Consider the following 20,851-nt stretch of genomic DNA (forward strand, 5'->3'; position numbering starts at 1 on the left):
TTTTCATGGTCCACTGAACATAGAAATTAAAAGTGTGAGTTTCTGGTTCAAGTTTTTGGTCAAGGTAGTTTTCAATGAAGTTGAAGTCAAATCAACTTGAAACTTAGTACACATGCTCCCTTTTGGTTGATCTTTTTACTTTTAAGGCCAAATTAGATTTTTACCCAACTTCACAGTCCATGGAAAATGATATTGCGAGTGGGGCATCCGTGTACATTGGACACATTCTTGTTAGTTATACAATCGCCATTTTTATTTGTATACAATATTGAAGACAAGAATATATTTTTTAAGTTTGTTTAAATACAGTTCAAAGTGATCTATTCCCATAACTTGGCGTCCATCATCGTCAACAAACTTTTTTCAAGGATCTTCTCTGAACAATTCAACCAAACTTAGTAATGATCCTATGGTATTTGGTATAAAGTTTGAGTTCTTTATTCTGGTCAGTCAACAAACATGGCTAAACAGAGATCATAGGGTAAAATGCAGTTTTTGGCTTGCATACAAAACAAGGGTGGACACGTTGAAATGTCTCACCTTCTTTACTAACCATTGATATTATGTTGATAGTCCAAAATATGAAACTTACCTACAACTACATGTATCAGCATAAACTTTACATGATCCGAGAAAAGAGGTCAAGGTCAGATAAACCAAACAAGAAATACATGAACACCTTACAATCATTCAATACACTAAATATAGTTGACCTATTGTTTATAGTTTCTAAGAAACAGACTTAAGGTAGCACAATACAAAGATTTTTTTACTTCCAATCACTAACCTTTGAAATGCTGTAACTTTCTTATGAATGCATAGAAAATAATAAAAGAGGTATATATAGATAGATAAAAGATTAATCTTTTAAATGAATGCAATATTTTTATTGTGCAATCATTATGTAATCAATTATTATGTAATTAGTGTCAAAATCTCGGTAAGTTCACTTGAATGAATTTAGCTCTGCCATCTTTTTAACTATAAAGAAAATTTTAACGAAATCTTAATCAACACATCATTGGCTTCAAAAGGGTGTCTCAGATTGTCTCTATGGTATTCCATTCTCTCATAAATCTCTAATTAGTGTAAACATCCTTACCACATAAAAGAAGAAAATGTTTAATTAGGTGTAAAATTTGTTCTATACATTCTATCTGAAATCTGAGACTTCCTTTTGTAGATAATGGCCATAGGAACAACATATGATAAAATCAACCCTCTAGGAATACCTATGCAAAAGCTAATTTCATTTGAAAGTGGAAATTTGGTGAAAAATATTTTAAACACATTTAACATTATAATTGGTTACATAATTGTTGCATCATACTAAAATTGCATTAATTTGAAAGAGTAATCTGTAAGCTATCCAAAACTACCCATTTTATAAATTTTCAAGCATTATTAAGAAAGTTACGGCATTTTAAAACTTGGGAGATGGAGTTATAAAATCTTTGTATTGTGCTACCTTAACCAAGACAGTGCACACACTGAAATGTCTCACCTTCTTTACTAATCATTGATATTATGTTGATAGTCCTAAATATAAAGCTTTATTACAACTGTCTCATAAACTTAACATTAACCAAGAAAATTTAACATTGACCAATGAACCATGCCAGGCAGGCATGTACAGATAACAATTCTTCCATACAACAAATATAGTTGACCCATTGCTAATAATATAAGAAAAACAGACCAAAAAAGAAAAAGTTAACAGAGAAATGAACTGTGAAAATGAGGTCATGGTCAAATAAAACTGTGTGACATGTACACCTTACAATCATCCCATACACCAAATATAGTAGCCCTATGGCATACAGTATAAGAAAAACAGACAGAAAACACAAAAACTTAACTATAACCACTGAACCATGAAAATGAGGTCAAGGTCAGATGACACCTGCCAGCTGGACATGTACACCTTACAGTCCTTCCATACACCAAATATACTAGACCTATTGCTTAGTATCTGAGATATGGACGTACTTTAACCTATAATGGTTTACTTTTTAAATTGTTATTTGGATGGAGAGTTGTCTCATTGGCACTCACACCACATCTTCCTATATCTATTGACCACCACAACTTAACCTTGTTCATTGATCTGTGAAATGAGGTCAAGGTCAAGTGAAAACTGTCTGACAGGTTAGGGGATCTTGCAAGGTATGCAAATACCAAATATAGTTATCTTATTACTTATAATAAGAGAAAATTTAATATTACAAAAAATCAGAACTTGTTTTTTCAAGTAGTCACTGAACCATGAAAATGAGGTCAAGGACATTGGACATGACAGAAAATTCGTTACATGAGGCAGCCATATACAAAGTATGAAGCATCCAGGCCTTCCACCTTCTAAAATATAAAGCTTTTAAGAAGTTAGCTAACGCAGTTGCAGCCAGACCACTATCCCTATGTCGAGCTTTCTTCGACGAAAGTGCAGGCTCAATAAAAACTAAACATTAATCAATGAACCATGAAAATAAGGTCAATGTCAGATGAACCATGCCAGGCAGACATATACACCTTACAATCAATCTATGCATCACATATAGTTGACCTATCGCTTATTGTATTCAAGAAACAAACTTAACCATAAAAACTTATGATTGATCAATGAACCATCAAAATAAGTTCAAGGTCAGATGATACCGGCCAGACAAACAGTTACAGCTTACAATCCTTCCAGACAACAAGTATAGTTGACCTATTGTTTTAAGTTCACATAAACAGACCAATACACAAAAACTTAACACTGAGCAATGAACTGTGAAAATGAGGTCAAGGTCCAATAAAAACTGCAAGACTGATGGTTGTAATTTCTTGTTTCTTATAAGTCTCCTACAGACTAAGTAGTAGGGGACTTTAGGTTTGCACTCTGTCTGTCTGCCTGTCCATTATTCAGTCTGGCAAATCAGTTTTGCACACTTTTTTTCATGCTTGAAGATACTGATTTGATATTTTGTGTATTGTTGTAATCATGAAAAGTTACTGATCAAGTTCATTTTTTGTTCTGGTTTGATGATTTTGTGCAATAATGGTCCTTTGACATAGAAAATTCATTTGTATAATTAGTTTTCCTCATGGGTTTTCATCAGCATGATGTTAGAAGATGATCAATGGATTAATGGTATATAGTTTTATCATGACAAGTTACAGGTCAAGTTCAAATTTTGCTCAGAGTTGTTGAATGGATAATTGGTATGTAGTAACTACATGTTAGTTAGCATTTTGTTCCAGAACACTTATTTTTGAACCGCACAGGTTCTAACATCAGACTCAGACTTCTTTTAAAGTGAGTTTTACCGTGCATATTGCTCTGTGTTTGAGTATTCCACACTGGCTGGAGGTATAGGGGGAGGGTTGAGATCTCACAAAACTTGTTTAACCCTGCCATATTAATGAGCCTGTCTCAGGTCAAGAACCTATAACTTTTGTTTGCCTTTTGTGTTTATTTAATCACTCAATTTGAAGTCATTTTGATTGATAGTACCTGAGCAGTAAGATGGAAATATTTGTTTGATGCACAAACAATCAGATAGACTAACAAGTTCAATACAATATAGACCCCACTCCAGTATAACAAGCAAATGAACATATTACAGTTAGAATAATAAACCATGCAAACCAAGAGTTTAAATGCCTTGCTTTCAAACTTTGCTTGGTTGTTTGCTCAGGCATTGCAATAAAGATTGACACCTAAATTCAATGGAAAGGTAGAGTAACAATTAGTTTACTATATAAAAAAAGAGTTGATTGGACAAGTGATATTATATGATTCAAAACAATTTTGATATTAATTGACCAATCAAACCTTTGTGTAAACAGACTTATACTCCACCTACCTATTGAATTTGTGTGTCAATCTTAATTACAATGTCTGAGCAAACAACCAAGCAAAGTTGACAAGCAAGGCATGTAAACTCTAGGATTGCATGCTTTATTATTCTAACTGTAAGGCACTGTGCAAATACAAAAAGATGTGGATGTGTATAATCATACTTGTCAAGTCGGCTTTTTTTTTTTATCAAGAACATAGTATATGGCTTATGAATCTACCTACTATCATGGTCAAAGAAAGATTTGTCAAATTATTTGATACAGGCTTGAGAATCAACACCAAAAAATAGACAGAATATCAACTCCATCTTCCAAAAATAATAACACAATTTTAAGTTTCTCTTTTCTTAAGATACAAAATTGTTATTTATAATGGTACTGTTAGGTAGGATGTCATATGAGAAACCTGTCACACAAACTTGTAAAACTGATAATACATATCCTTCATCACACTTATACACACACATCACAATACACATCAGTGTTGGCAGTGAATAACTTCTTGGTCCTTTCTATGTATTTATACATGTGTTACTATGTTACAGTTACCTACATTGGAAAATAATACCGGGTAAAACAGTCTTTTAAATGGGGCATTAAATGATCATATACACTTAGTAATGAGGTTTACCTGGATTTACATTTATCACAAATTATTGACATAACTGTTACAAGTAACTTTATGAAAAGTTAGTCTTTTTTAGTCACAGGATTAATCTCCCGTTTTGTAAGTACACAACAAAAAATGGTTATGTAAAGGACAACATTATAGGAAAGAAAGTGATGATGACATTGCATTCAGATCTTTGGATAGCTTAATTTGAAATAGTGTTTGTGTGAATTACAATTCTTAAGGTTTATCTGAATTAAACATCTTCACATGAATGAAGTATGGATGAGTTGTATTCACAATAGTACAATAAACTGGTGGGCATGTATAATGGTTCAATGCCCACAACTGAAGCAAATATAAATGTGGCAGGAATTAAAAAAAATAAATAATAAGAGTGAAAAACTCATAATGGTTAAAATACTAAACAGACAGACTGTAACATTCATATGTTTGACATATTTATGTGTTTTGTGTAGCATATACATTGTGAGATTATTTGCTGTAGATTTTTTTTCCATAATTAGAATGTATAAAATAAAAAAATTGTTTGAACTTAAGTAACTAAGGTGTGTCTTTTTTAAAACTAATGTTTATTTTTTTTCTTTCTAAATTTCAAATACATGATAGGAGTCTTTTAAAAACACTGAATAAAAAAATAAAATAAAAAAAAATTGCAAAGCAACATCACTTTAATTTGACTGTTCAAAAACTATTAAGTCTTTCATTTTAAATCAAATTTAAATATCAAAATATGTCTTGAATATGAAGTAAAAATATTTAATATGTCTAAACCTTAAAACAAGATACAAATATTCTGAGCCTGTGTCTCTTGCACTTAAAATTATTTCAAACAAATAATGTTTATGAGATTGCACATTAACAGTGAAATAAACAACAATTGTATATAAAATGCATCTTTCATAATATGTCTCAGTCATATACAACATTTATAAAACATTCATCACTATTCTTCATGTCTTTGCTGCCTCCAACGTTTGTATGAAACCATTTCTTAATCACTCAATCATCAATGTAAGGTAACCAAAATGCCTAAATAAGGGAAATTAATAATTTAAAAAAACAGTAAATAGCGTGGAATTCATATATAACAGTAAAATAATGCATGGATAGGTTAAAGATGATCATCTTATAAAAATAACCTATACTTTGATGGATCATCTTATCTCGGAACAAGGACAGGTATTTGACCATGACTAAACATTAGATAAAAGGCTGATAACTATCTCACAAAACAAACAAAAAATGTTTAATTAAAGGTTTACCAAAGAAATATTTTAATAAAGTCTTTTTACAATATAACCATACATCCTTATCTTATTTTCCCAGCGAGTCAACACTTATGTATCTCAGAATCTTAAAGACAGTAATTGCCAGTTTTCCTGCTGCAGATCATGTTACTCTAGGGCACTCCAGCTTCCAGCACCAACAAAAGCTGGCCACTGAGATAAAGCCAACAGTGCAGAAGGGGTGTTTAACACCATAAAATCGATCATTCAACTTTACTTTTTGCTTTAAACTTTATACTTTTTCTTTGGCCCTTATCATTTGTATGCCCCATTTATGGACATTATGTTATCCAGTCTGTTTGTCTGTCCTGCTGCAGGTTAAAGATTTGGTTAAAGTTTTTGTTCAAGGTAGTTTTGAAGAAGTTGAAGTCCAGTCAACTTGAAACTTACATGTAGTTCACATGTTCCCTATGATTTGACCTTTATAATTTTACTGCCAAATTAGATATTTTCACGGTCAACTGAACATAGAAAATGATAGTGCTGATGGGGCATCTGTGTACTGGAGACACATTCTTGTTCGATTTGAGCGTCAATGATGAGTCTTTTGTAGACAAAATATGAGTAAAGGGCAAATATAAAATTTCAATCTAAGTAACTATGATGAGTGTATCTAAATGGTACAGATTCCTTGAACCAGTTATGAATTTTATGTAAATATTTACCATATTTGTACAAGCAGTAGCTAACATCATTAGTTTAGGATTAAACTGAACACATTGGACTGGTCCTGGATGATCACAGTTAAACACAGCCACCCTCACTCCAGTGTCTGTATTCCAACAGTTAATTTTACCATCAGTTGAACCTAGGCAACACAAATTAAAAATTTAAACATAAATACTACACTATAGGTATGTCCCAGTTCCAAAAATTGTACTGCGACAACACTATGTGTTCATGTATTGGTAATATTAATTTAATGGTCTGTTGACCCTAGGCCTAGTATTGATTTCAAGCTAACTAATACTAGCTTTGTTGGCTGAATAGTCATGCAATTGTAACATAGCAGGGAAGGCAGCCAAGGCACTGGTTTCAATATTGTAGATGGAATACTCATTTGCACTGACAAATTAGTACAACAGATAGGAAGATTAATTTACAATTTTTCATATACAAATATTCAATTTTTAACAAAGTTTTTATCACAAATTAAAGAACCCACAAAAAAACTTGAGTTATAAAATAGACAGAAATATGTCTCACCTTTTTGTCATTTTGATAGTAAATTGCAACTGTTGAAAAAGTTGACCTATCACAAGTGGTACCCCATAAACTGACCTAATCACAAACTAGAACATGTAAACTCAGCAAAATTTTCAATGTCAATTAGACCATAACTGAGTCGGTGGAGCCAACTAATCTCCATGACCTAATCACAAGGTGATACATTGATAGATCATGGTATAAATAATGCATCTCAGGTATCAAGATATGGTTTGACACATTTTATAAATAATGTATTTGTTTCATTATTTCATTACTAAAATAATTGACCAGGTTTTATAGTATTGTTCACTTAAAATTTCAATCAACTAGTATTTGCCAGTATTTGTCAGTATTTACCAGCGGCTTGATCAATATTTACCACTTTTTTGACAACCTTAGATATATGGCATACATAAACAAGAGGCTCTCAAGAGCCTGAATCATCGCTCACCTTAATTCTTTTGGTTAAATCTCTCATCAATGATTATTTTGGCTTTTCAATTTATTTAAATGTTTTTTGGATCGTCCTATTTTCTTCAAAAGCCAAAAAAAATAATCATTTTCTCCTTTGTTCTATTTTAGCCATAGTAGCTATGTTTCTTGACATAAAAGGAAATAAAATATAAAATTTATACTAAATACTCTGAAACTCATTTAGCCTAAGTTTGGCTGAAATTGATACAGCAGTTTCAAAGGAGAAGATTTTTTAAAGTAAGTCAACATGATGAACAAATTGCGAAAAAAGTCCTTAAAGGGCAATAACTCCTTAAGGGGTCAATTGACAATTTTGGTAAATTGACTTAATTGAAGATCTTACTTTGCTGAACATCATTGCTGTTTACAGTTTATTTCTATCTATAATTATATTCAAGATAATAAACAAAAACAGCAAAATTTCCTTAAAATTATCAATTCAGGGGCAGCAACCCAACAACAGGTTGTCTGATTCATCTGAAAATTTCAGGGCAGATACATTGTAGATCTTGACCTGATGAACATTAAACCCCAGGTCAGATTTGCTCTAAATGCTTTGGTTTTTGAGTTATAAGCCAAAAACTGCATTTGACCCCTATGTTCTATTTTTAGCAATGGCGACCATGTTTGTTGATAGATCATAACTTCGGATACAATTTACAAACTAGAAACCCTAAGGAACATTCAGTTAAAGTTTGGAAGTATTTGGCCCAGTAGTTTCAGAGGAGAAGAATTTTGTAAAAGATTTTTAAGATTTACGAAAAATGGTTAAAAATTGACTATAAAGGGCAATAACTCCTAAAGGGGTCAACTGACCATTTCCGTCATTTGACTTATTTGTAAATCTTACTTTGCTGAACATTATTGCTGTTTACAGTTTATCTCTATCTATAATAATATTCAAGATAATAACCAAAAACAGCAAAATTTCCTTAAAATTATCAATTCAGGGGCAACAACCCAACAACAGGTTGTCTGATTCATCTGAAAATTTCAGGGCAGATACATTGTAGATCTTGACCTGATAAACTATGTAACCCCAGGTCAGATTTGCTCTAAATGCTTTGGTTTTTGAGTTATAAGCCAAAAACTGCATTTGACCCCTATGTTCTATTTTTAGCAATGGCGACCATGTTTGTTGATAGATCATAACTTCGGATACAATTTACAAACTACATACCCTAAGGAACATTCAGTTAAAGTTTGGAAGTATTTGGCCAAGTAGTTTCAGAGGAGAAGAATTTTGTAAAAGATTTTTAAGATTTACGAAAAATGGTTAAAAATTGACTATAAAGGGCAATAACTCCTAAAGGGGTCAACTGACCATTTCCGTCATGTTGACTTATTTGTAAATCTTACTTTGCTGAACATTATTCCTGTTTACAGTTTATCTCTATCTATAATAATATTCAAAGATAATAACCAAAAAAAGCAAAATTTCCTTAAAATTACCAATTCAGGGGCAGCAACCCAACAACGGGTTGTCTGATTCATCTGAAAATTTCAGGGCAGATAGATCTTGACCTGATAAACAATATAACCCCATGTCAGATTTGCTCTAAATGCTTTGGTTTTTGAGTTATAAGCCAAAAACTGCATTTGACCCCTATGTTCTATTTTTAGCAATGGCGACCATGTTGGTTGATAGATCAAAACTTCGGATACAATTTATAAATTTTGATAAGGACGTTTCTACCCGAATATTTCGCTTTGAACGACCCAATTATATAACTGCAGTTGGTAATTACTATCTATTTCAAAAATTCAAGGTCACCGATTCTTTTTTTTTTTTTAATTCATTTACTCGTGTTTATAAGGACATCATTATTTATAACTTTATTCAATTAAATAAATTCAGTATTTCTTATTTTTTTAACCAGAAATATTCAGCGTTAATAAAATATTTAATTAAACTAAGCTCATGGAAAATATTAAGATTCCCCCGTTTATCATTCATACAAAATGTTGTTCACACCTAGAAAAGTGAACCGTGATGGCTTAAATTCGCCGAGTAAAGATCAAAAGATACAAAATGTTAATCTTTTAATTAACTTGAATTTAACCACGCATTCAACAGGTAGTAACTTTATGTAAGTGTCAAAGTACAATACACATTGTATTTGCGGGCCGTATTTGGACACTATGTAAATGTACGAGCAGCACATATTCACTAGACTGACGTAAAAGGTAAAAAGTACAAACATGCATTTTTAAAATACTTTCAGTTATATATGTTTGTTCAAAATATTCGTCGGAAAAAAAAATCATAAAAAAATATTTTATACGATTCACTTGTATCACTTTAATCATTACAGAAAATATTAAAATATAAATCGTACATTCTAATTTCGAGATGAGCGCTGTTCCATTTTTATTATTAGTTGGTTAATAGCTACACCAAACATCGTCGATGCGCTTTAAATAGAGATATAAGATGATTAACGATTAAGATTTAAAATGAGATTATTTTCACTCCCGGCATGCTTAAAGACTTAAACTACGTCACATAAGTCAGGAAGTTTGAAGAAATAAAATTAATAATTCTTAATTTTCTCCTTTATTAGATTTCATATCAAAATAAAACTTGGTGAATATGTTTTTTATGGTATTATGAACATAATAAGATGAAAAGTGAAAAATCGCGAATTATCCCTTTAAGGAACATTCAGTTAAAGTTTGAAAGTATTTGGCCCAGTAGTTTCAGAGGAGAAGATTCTTGAAATAGTTTACGACGACAGACGACGGACGACAGACGACGACGGACGCCAAGTGATGGCATAAGCTCACTTGTCCCTTCGGGACAGGTGAGCTAATAATGTATAAATCTCTGGTATCCAGATATGGTCTGTCACATGGTATACATAAATAATGTATGAATCTCTGGTATCAAGATATGGTCTGTCACATGGAATACATAAATAATGTATGAATCTCTGGTATCCAGATATGGTCTGTCACATGGTATACATAAATAATGTATGAATCTCTGGTATCAAGATATGGTCTGTCACATGGTATACATAAATAATGTATGAATCTCTGGTATCAAGATATGGTCTGTCACATGGAATACATAAATAATGTATGAATCTCTGGTATCAAGATACAATGTATGGTCTGTCACATGGTATACATAAATAATGTATGAATCTCTGGTATCAAGATATGGTCTGTCACATGGTATACATAAATAATGTATGAATCTCTGGTATCAAGATATGGTCTGTCACATGGAATACATAAATAATGTATGAATCTCTGGTATCAAGATACAATGTATGGTCTGTCACATGGTATACATAAATAATGTATGAATCTCTGGTATCAAGATATGGTCTGTCACATGGTATACATAAATAATGTATGAATCTCTGGTATCAAGATATGGTCTGTCACATGGAATACATAAATAATGTATGAATCTCTGGTATCAAGATACAATGTATGGTCTGTCACATGGTATACATAAATAATGTATGAATCTCTGGTATCAAGATATGGTCTGTCACATGGTATACATAAATAATGTATGAATCTCTGGTATCAAGATATGGTCTGTCACATGGAATACATAAATAATGTATGAATCTCTGGTATCAAGATACAATGTATGGTCTGTCACATGGTATACATAAATAATGTATGAATCTCTGGTATCAAGATATGGTCTGTCACATGGTATACATAAATAATGTATGAATCTCTGGTATCAAGATATGGTCTGTCACATGGTATACATAAATAATGTATGAATCTCTGGTATCAAGATATGGTCTGTCACATGGTAGAAATAATGTATCTCTGGTATCAAGATAAAGATATGGTTTGATACTTAGTATACATAATGTATCTCTGGTATCAAGATAAAGATATGGTTTGATACTTAGTATACATAATGTATCTCTGGTATCAAGATAAAGATATGGTTTGATACTTAGTATACATAATGTATCTCTGGTATCAAGATATGGTCTGTCACATGGTATACATAAATAATTTATAAATCTCTGGTATCAAGATATGGTTAAAAACATGTTAAATAATGTATCTCTGGTATCAAGATATGGTTTGATACTTAGTATATATAATGTATCTCTGGTATCAAGATATGGTTTGATTAAGAAATAATTCATGGGGGCTTGAATATATTGTGATTTTACCACGGGATGGCCCTTTATGACAAATATTTTTCCCTGAGCATTATGGAGGGGTAAAATATGGGCATAAAGGGACAACCCGTGGTAAAATCTAGATATATTCAAGCCCCCATGAATTATTTCGATTCTAATAGGACACATATGGCAATTCTTTTAGATCAGAGCGCTCGTGGAGGCAAATATTTGCCGTTCTCATAAATAAACTCACTATTAAATTCACGTAAAAGAGCAAACTGAATTAGTGACATGTTTTAACTATTTAAAATAATGTATTTAGATAGTTTTGGATGAATTTAAATGATAATTTACTTATATGTCTAACATGTATGAAAAATGGCTTATACCACATTTTAGCATCGTTTGTTTACGTTTCCTTGTTGTGATGATTTGTGGATCCACAAGCATGAATTTTCCCCTAAAATGTTTATATTCTTACATCATCGTTCTATGACGTCTGGTTCCTCATTCATTTGAAAAAAACATATGACGTGGGGGTAAAATGAGAACAGCCCATGAAATATATTCATATTTTACCACAGGTGTGTACTTAAAGCGTTTGAAGGACGTCATGTTAGAATACATGGTATTTAATGTATCTCTGGTATCAAGATATTGGGTTGAAGTCTTTAAACTTTGCTCAGTGCTCAAATCAAACATTTTGAGTGGTTGTTTTTGGAGTATGAGTACAAAAAACTGACTCAAAAGTTTTATGAGTTCAAGGCCAGGTCTGACACATGGTGTAATTGATGTATTCTGGTATTAAGGTATGGTCTGACACATGGTGTAATTGATGTATTCTGGTATTAAGGTATGGTCTGACACAGGGTATAAATAATATATCTCTGGTATCAAGATATGGTTAAATACATGGTATAAATAATGTATCTCTGGTATCAAGATAAAGTCTGATACATGGTGTACATAGTTTATAAAGATCTAAAAAAAGAAATGAATTGAAGTTAGACTGAAGGCAATAATTAGAACAAAGTTACCAAGAACAAATTTGCAGAGCAACATACTGAAAATAGCTGATGATTTGTAACAGTTGACAAATATGCAGGTTGAATGTTGCCAAACTGAATCAGTAAATATTTCAATTCAACATTAAGGTATGACCATCAAATATAAAAAAAGACTTTTGTACATAAATAAGTCCATATTTTTCTTGTTTGAATTGTTTTCCATTTGTCTTTTTGGGGTCTTTTTTAGCTTACTATGCAATAAGGGCTTTACTCATTGTTGAAGGCAGTACAGCGACCTATAATTGTTTATTTCTGTTTCATTTGGTCTCTAGTGAAAAGTTGTCTCATTTGCAATCATACTATACCTTTTTTATATTGACAAAACAATACCTGACCAATGTAATAGCGTACAGTTAATTATCCCAATAGAAATACTTACCAACAAATGCAAACTGAGAATCTGGACTAAAAGATGCTTCCAAACTTATACCTTTAGTGTTCTGAAAGCCCTGTGAAAAATAAGTATGTTTCAATAATATATCAAAACTACTATACATCATTTGATATAAAAAAGAGAACATTTATATAAAAATCTTGCAGAAAATACCTGTTATATTGAAGGTTAAGGTTACAGATGAAGGTTATGGTGGTATCTATCACACTTTCATCCCTAGTTTTTGGTGGGGTTCGTGTTGTTTATTCTTTTGTTTTCTATGTTGTGTCATGTATACTATTGTTTGTCTGTTCGTCTTTTTCATTTTTAGCCATGGCGTTGTCAGTTTGTTATAGATTTATGAGTTTGACTGTCCCATTGGTATCTTTTGTCCCTCTTTCTTATTTAACACATTCATACCAAATATCATAAGCAAATATCACCAATGTCAAAAGAAAAAAAAATTTGGCCAATGAATAGTTGTATGCGACCCAAAAGTAATTTTATTAACTATAATTTAAGAATAGGCTCAAGTTGTCAAATCTTTTGTTTTAAGATAGGAAGCTGTTTTGATAAAGTAATCAAGTTCCATAATTCTAACAAATTCGAAGTGTATGAATTTCAGGAAAATCAAGAAATTACCATAAATGTCTGTAATGGTGTTCCCTGGAAGGCATCAATCAACCTGACAACCTGTCCATTGGTAGATATCAGTATCATTTTACCATCAGGACTAAACTTCATTCCAGTCCAGTCACAATCTTTATCTTGAGCTAGTTTAAATGTGGCAAATGGTCCCTGTAATGAAACACAACTATTTATCTACAAATGAATTAACAAAACTTTGAATAATACTGTCAAGAAGTCCATTTACTGACACTGTATTGCAAAGAAAAAGTAAGTTTACTTATCAAAATGCAGTAACTGTTAACAGTGATATGTTTTGGCTGTGAAAGAAAAAGCTATGTAGTAATGAGAGAAAAATGGCACTCTGGAAAGGACAGACGGACCACCCTGTGAAAGGGGCCTAGCTGGAACACTGAGTGTCAAATGATATTGTGTTTATAAGTGTATTTCTAAACAAACTGTACAGATTAGCATGCAAACTTATACCATTTAAACAAACTACTGACATAGGAAGGCTAGGGACAATGTGATAGTTTACCTCCTTTTAATGTTATCAATCAGATATTATAGCTTACCCTATCAAATGACCTCAGATCATATAATTTAACACATTCTGAGTTGATACCAGCAGCAAAAATAAGTCCTTCTGGATCAAAAGCTGCAACAGGCCGACCTGATAAATGCATTAATCCCTGAAATACATGTTACAATATAAGTTTAATTCCAGTTATCAAATATGAATCTGCCTACCATTGTCTACAGCCAAGGTTGGTGGATCTCCATGATTTACATTAGTATTTGATATTTTAGAATTGATTATATTATCATGGATGATTTATTTTAATTCAGTGATTTAATTTCTTTCTATAAACAGGAATGCTACTAGAAAATATTACATGTACGCTCTTGATTATAATCATAAAGTTTAAATAAAATCACTGTTTCTTGCAAAAGTAGTTTATTCAAAGCTGTTCAACATCTTTGACCTGAATATTCATCTCTAGTTTTCATACTTGAAGGCTTATAAACTGTGAACCAGCCTGTTCAATTAAATAAACTTACCTGACAATTCTGTGAACGCAAATCCCATAATCTTAGTGTTTTATCTAGAGATCCTGAGAGGAAAGAATCATTTATTGGTGACATGTTCAATGCTACAACCCTGAAAGACATAAAACAAACATAATTTAGAACTGCATGATATATATAAGTCCTGGTTTTCTCTGATAAGATATGGTTTATTTTAACAGGACATTAGAAATGTGATTCTATTAGCTACAGTACAGTTTTCACGAAAGCCATCCCATACTCCATACATCGAGTTTTTTCCTGGTGTAACACCAGGAAACTCCAACATCACTCCCTAAATTCTCGGAGAAATTTGGGAGTATTCCCTCCGACTTTCGCGTAAATCCGTTACCTTTTGTTTATTGTATTAGCGACATCTCTCCCAGTCTGGAGTGACGCGGTGTCACACCAGGTAATTAATTGCCCTAATCCTTCTGATCTATGCCGGCGGCAATGCGAGATTTCTTATGTAATTAAACAATTGCATTTCCTGTCTATTGATTATCAGTTTATATCTGATTGCTTGATACAATTGAAAGATTAAATAAAAATCAAAACGTTGTTGTTAATTCTTTTAATTGCACTGACTCTGTACATTTAAATCAAGTTTTAAAAACAAACTATATTTGATTTTTGACTTCCGTTTTTTATCAGTTAATAAATATTTATTTTACTAAAAGAGATATAATTGTGTAACACTAAACAGAGACTAACGCTGAATAAATTAGGGCAGTGTTAAGAAAAATTACAGGTCTCAAAATTGTTTATACAAGTAAAAAAGAAAGTATTATTCACTATCTGTTATGCTAATAAGTCTATGCAATTTCCATTTTACGATTACAAAATAAAAGTTTTAAAAAGCAAAAGGTTGTTGTTAATGCTTACAATTACAATATACTTAATTATGATCTCGATTTATTTTATCGGTAATTTATATAACTTAAGTTACGAAAAGAGACATACTTGCGTGAAAATAAACGGAAATTAACGCTGAAGGTATAAAATGTGAGAAAGAAAGAAAATAACGTTTTAAAACTTGTATATGCAATATGCAAGAAAAAAAGAAAAAACTATTCACCATTCCTTATGCTTAATAAGTCTACGGCATTTTCTCTTCACGGTTTGTTAGCATTACTTTAGGATAAATAATACATTTCGGTTACAACAGGATTACTTCTATAGCTGCATCAACTCGTCGTTGCATAATATTCATTTATGCACAATGAATGTGAACTTTTGTGTTGTATTTAGAAGAGTGATCTTTAAATATTTTTAAAGCAATAGACAACTTTCGAGTTCATCCGTCACCGGAAAAAACTCGTCAATTATACGCGCCTTTATCGCAGTCATCTGTGCGTTTAGGGGCGTCGTCACTTCCTTACAAGGTTGAGCGAGTGGTTGGAAAATTATAATTCTATATTGTACGAATTATTCGGCAAATTGAATTCTAAAAATAGACAATCAACACTGCTGTCATTAGGGAATTGTCAGTAAGTACCTACAGAGCAACCATTATTTCTAGTTTATCCTGCACAAAAACGATCACTAAGACGCTTGATGAACGTAAATAGTGCAGGGATACAGGCAAGCCCCTCTATCTGGTAAATGACGTCAGAAAGGCGTGCATAATTGACGAGTTTTTGCCGGTGACGGATGAACTCGAAAGTGGTCTATTAATTGCCTTGGGAAGAAGATACGCATCTCAGTGATCAACAGTGCGTAGTTGAACTTGAACTTGACTTCGCTCACAATATTGAATGCTAAAAATAGTGACATCAATTTTGTCCACGAGATTTTTATTTGGCGGGAAATAGTATCATGTAACAGTAAACTCAGGTGACCTTTCTGGATAACCGTGGGAAAGTTCATTCAAGGTTTAAACTTGCTTTGTGAATAATTGACATAAATGTGTGTGCGTTAAGATTGAGGCTCTAGAAGGTCCTTTTACAATTGATTAACCGGATTCTAAATTATATTCCTTTTCTGAATAAACCAACATCAGTCTTTTATTTTTACGTTTCTCAGTCAACAGAGGACATAAAACCGGACATTATTTATACGTCCATAGTCAACACTATATATTAATGGTAGATGAAAACAGGATGCATATCGTTCAGTTCCTGATGGGCGTTGGTAGAGATCCTCTGTGAAAATTTGTCGATATTGTAAAAATCCGATCCAATTTTTTTTTTTACATATTTCTTTCTTGAAATACGATATAATTTCATTTTAATATTCTATTTTATAAATTGTTGAAATACTTCTTTTTATATTTCGCCGAGGATTTTAACAAGCAGTAAAATACGGACGGATTGCGCTTATCCAATTTTATTTTGAATAATTAAAGATCAATAACAGATTATTACGGATAAAAAAACACATGATTTTTTTCTCCATATAAATAAATAAGGTTGTGATAATTGTGTTGTGTCCAGGCGGCGAATGTATCTCAGTATTTATGAATAAAGGGCTGCCACATAGCATACATACAAAACTATTTGTCACTTTACAGTTTCTTTTTTAAATTCAAATATTTCAAGCCGGTAATCTACCGAGGTAGTGAAACATAATATTTTACATTTCAAAATAGATTGAAAGTATTAAACAGAGTTCACTTGTTGATCTGATAAATTAACTCTTGGGTTTAATTTAGATTGAACATATAACCATAAAAACATCATTCTGTTTTAAGCCAGTTGATATTAATTATATAATATTGAACTATTAATGAACCGAATATTGCTCATACATATAACCGTAAAAACATCATTTTGATTTAAGCCAGTTGATATTAATTTTTATAATATTGAACTATTAATGAACTGAATATTGCTCACTGAGTAGGTCATAAAAGGTTCTGATTGTGGTAAAATCATCTTTGTTGAAAAAACAAAAATTATGACCGGATCAGACTATAATGAAAATTCAAAATAAGTGTTTTATTCGTATTTTTATACGTTGTACGTTGCATTTCATAAGACAATGACATGGGCATATACATACAAAAATAATTATTTAATTTTAAATAAAAATGTCACACTTTTATCTGACACTGAGAGGACATTTAAATACCGTATTTTAAAGAACACAGGTGCAATCAAGATCGATTAAATGTACAAAGGTAATAAATCTGGCTAATCCGATGATGTTGTCACGCGTCATTAATTTTCAGTTCATACGATGGGCAATAAACCAATTAACAGCCACGCGGTGTTGGGAGAGAATCTTTAGAGGAAATTGGGAGTATAATCCGTGATTCGCGGTGTCAATCCGCTACACACGGAAATCGGTGATTAGAGTTCGCGATTACATACTCTCTGGGCGTACTGTAAATTTCTATCAAATTAAAACTTATTCTCTTTTTTGGTTGATTTCTAACAAATAAATATGCCAATGTAACAGTAATTAGAGAAAATGATTCTAAATACATGTATTTAATAATCAAAATTTTCATGAAAAAACACAAAATATACACATCAAATATAGAATTTATAAATTAGTTTAAACTGATTATTTTTCACTCTTAGTCATAGCCTCACCTGAATTCATATAATAATGAAAAAGGGTAACCATCTGAATATACATGTACATGATGTATGTAATTAAATGCTCTCATTTTAAGGTCACATGTTATATTTTCATAAGATTATAAGATAAAAGAAAATGTGGTAATAGTGCTAACATGACAACTCGCCATGATTACACAAGTTTTTATATCAAATATTTGTACCAGCAAAAATACATGGTATTCTTATTAAAATATTTTCTTATTTCATTGAAACTTACTGAAATTTCCCAATTGTCTCCCTTGACCATGTTGACAAAATGTTTGAAGCTGGTCATTTGAGTTATATTTCATTTGTCATTTCAGAGCATTTTTTAACTTACTGTGCAGTATGTGCTTTGATCATCGTTGAAGGATGTACAGTAACCAATACTGAATAGTGATGTACTTCTATGTCATTTACTCATTTATTCTTCTTATTTATATATAACTGAGATGTGATAATCTACTTACTTTTTAGTGTGGCCTGGAAAGTATCTAATGTATTTATTGTCATGAAGAGACAGATATCTGATGGTATCTAAAATAAACAATCAACGCAAACATAAACATGTTGCATATATATCATGAAAACTGTTGTAGGTGGTGCATAATAATTTCTAAAATGTTATAAATTTGACATCATTTGTAAACTATTGTAATTTCACACTATCCTAATCTATTTTTCAAATTGAACATGACTGCATTGTAAACTACCTTAACCAAAAACTTTCATATGTTACACGATAAGACTATATAGCTAACAGTACAGATAGACAGAACATGAAACATCAAACCTCCAGACTACCATTGATTTCTACTGTATGTAGAGCATAACAACTGTCTAAATTTTTTTTACAAATAATCAATCAGCTGTAGACTTTTTTTAAATGCTCATTACTTCTCAAATTATTTAATAAGGGCTATGAATTTCCTGTACATTTGTATGTTCACATGAATTTACGCTATGCATACACAATTTGTATATGAAATTCCTCTTGTGAGTTTACATGTCTCCAATATGAAGTTGTAAACAAAGAACCCCCCTCCCTCTAAAAAAATATAATAAAATATATACCATCAACTTTGGTTGAACTGTGTAATGCTGTGTTGACTGCGTGTGTATAACAAATCAAATCCACACCATACTTCTTACTGTTTAAAGTTTTCTTAGGCCTGTAAATAAAATCATTTCCTATGATACATGTACATGAAGTTATAGATATTGAGTTTATTATCATGATTATAAGTACATATTATACAGATATTAAATTTAAAATCAATTACCACAGTTCATTATACTGTGTAGTAAATAGATATGCTTAAGTTATTAAAAGACTTCTCCGATCAAGAACTAACAGCAATTGAACAACGAATTGTGCTAGCTTTTTTATAATTCTCAGATCTGCAGTGACATCACAACATGTAACTGACCAATCAATGATTAGCATTTTTGTTATGTAAACAATGTTGAGAGGTGATGCGGATAAAATTCCTCTAGATTTTCCATAGACTTATTGCAAATTAATTTAATTGATATATGTCGTAACCAGTTGAATATAGTAATTTTACTCTTTTAATACTTTTAAAGACACTATATAACATTTCTATTTTGATTTTTAACATACTATAACCTCTGGTTAAAAAATTATCGGCGATATAAATAATCAGTAATCCCCTTCAAATCTGAGAATACCAAAAGATCAGAGTACTGACATGAAACGCAGTGAATAAATAATGGGAAACACATAACATGCACATCTTACCAAACAAGAGAAAACGTCAAAATAAAACGTCAAAACATGTGAAATAAAAAGGATGAAAACTTTGCATGAAAATAACCCTGTACCACCCTTTTTTTACTCATAGCAAGCTACATGCATGATTTATTTGCATCAAAGCAATTTAAAACAACAAATTAATATTTTACAATCAATGAATCAAGACTTTCTGTCAATAATTTAACTTGAATTTGATGCAAACATATAGGCATGTCGGTTGTGAACAGACATTATTGGCTAAAGTGTAGGGTGTGAAAGTGTATAAATTTGTGGGCAAACGGATCTGATAGGGAGTGATACTGCCAAGGGGCATATTGATTGGCATTGATTTTCATACAATTCTGTAGTGGTAAGCATAATTCATAATTGCACATGTGACATGTGTGAGCGTGCAATCAAAACCAGATAGATGCATTCTAGACGGAGAATTTTTTGTCCCTTGCAACGCGTCGAACATAAGACTATAAAACCAATAAGTGATAATTATGCTTGCAGCCAAATTATTTATGAAGGAAACCAAAAGCCGGTTCTTGTAAGCTTACGTTCCATTCTGGCAATCGTATATGACGATAGAGTCATCATCACTGCTTGAAATAAGAGTTTCTCCGTTTGCCGAAAAGTCTAAATTATTTATTCGTTCTGTATTTTCCCTAAATACTTTAGCAACTCTGAAGTTTCGAACAACATTGTCAGTTAACTTCATTTTGTGAATTCGTAGGAGGCGCTGTTGTTTATTTACTCCGTCATATTGTTTTAGTATCACGAAACACCCAAAATGCTACAAAGCAAACCATTGCATAAATAAATAAAATAATGATTTTTGAAAAATACAC

At 31.6% G+C, this 20,851-nt stretch overlaps 1 protein-coding gene across 1 annotated transcript; it reads right to left on the reverse strand.

Moving 5' to 3' along the window:
- Positions 1-4,190: 4,190 nt before the first annotated feature.
- On the reverse strand, positions 4,191-20,774 carry LOC134686752 (WD repeat-containing protein 82-like). The gene is made up of 9 exons (XM_063546485.1): positions 20,561-20,774; positions 19,316-19,413; positions 18,712-18,778; positions 14,688-14,787; positions 14,201-14,317; positions 13,641-13,796; positions 13,005-13,074; positions 6,429-6,571; positions 4,191-5,506 (listed from the first exon to the last, which is right to left on the reverse strand). The coding sequence occupies exons 1-9, from the start codon at positions 20,719-20,721 to the stop codon at positions 5,477-5,479; spliced, it is 942 nt and encodes a 313-aa protein (XP_063402555.1). The 5' UTR covers positions 20,722-20,774; the 3' UTR covers positions 4,191-5,476.
- Positions 20,775-20,851: the final 77 nt, after the last annotated feature.

This window comes from Mytilus trossulus, chromosome 1 (genome assembly GCF_036588685.1).
Source record: "Mytilus trossulus isolate FHL-02 chromosome 1, PNRI_Mtr1.1.1.hap1, whole genome shotgun sequence".
Lineage (NCBI taxonomy): Eukaryota > Metazoa > Mollusca > Bivalvia > Mytilida > Mytilidae > Mytilus > Mytilus trossulus.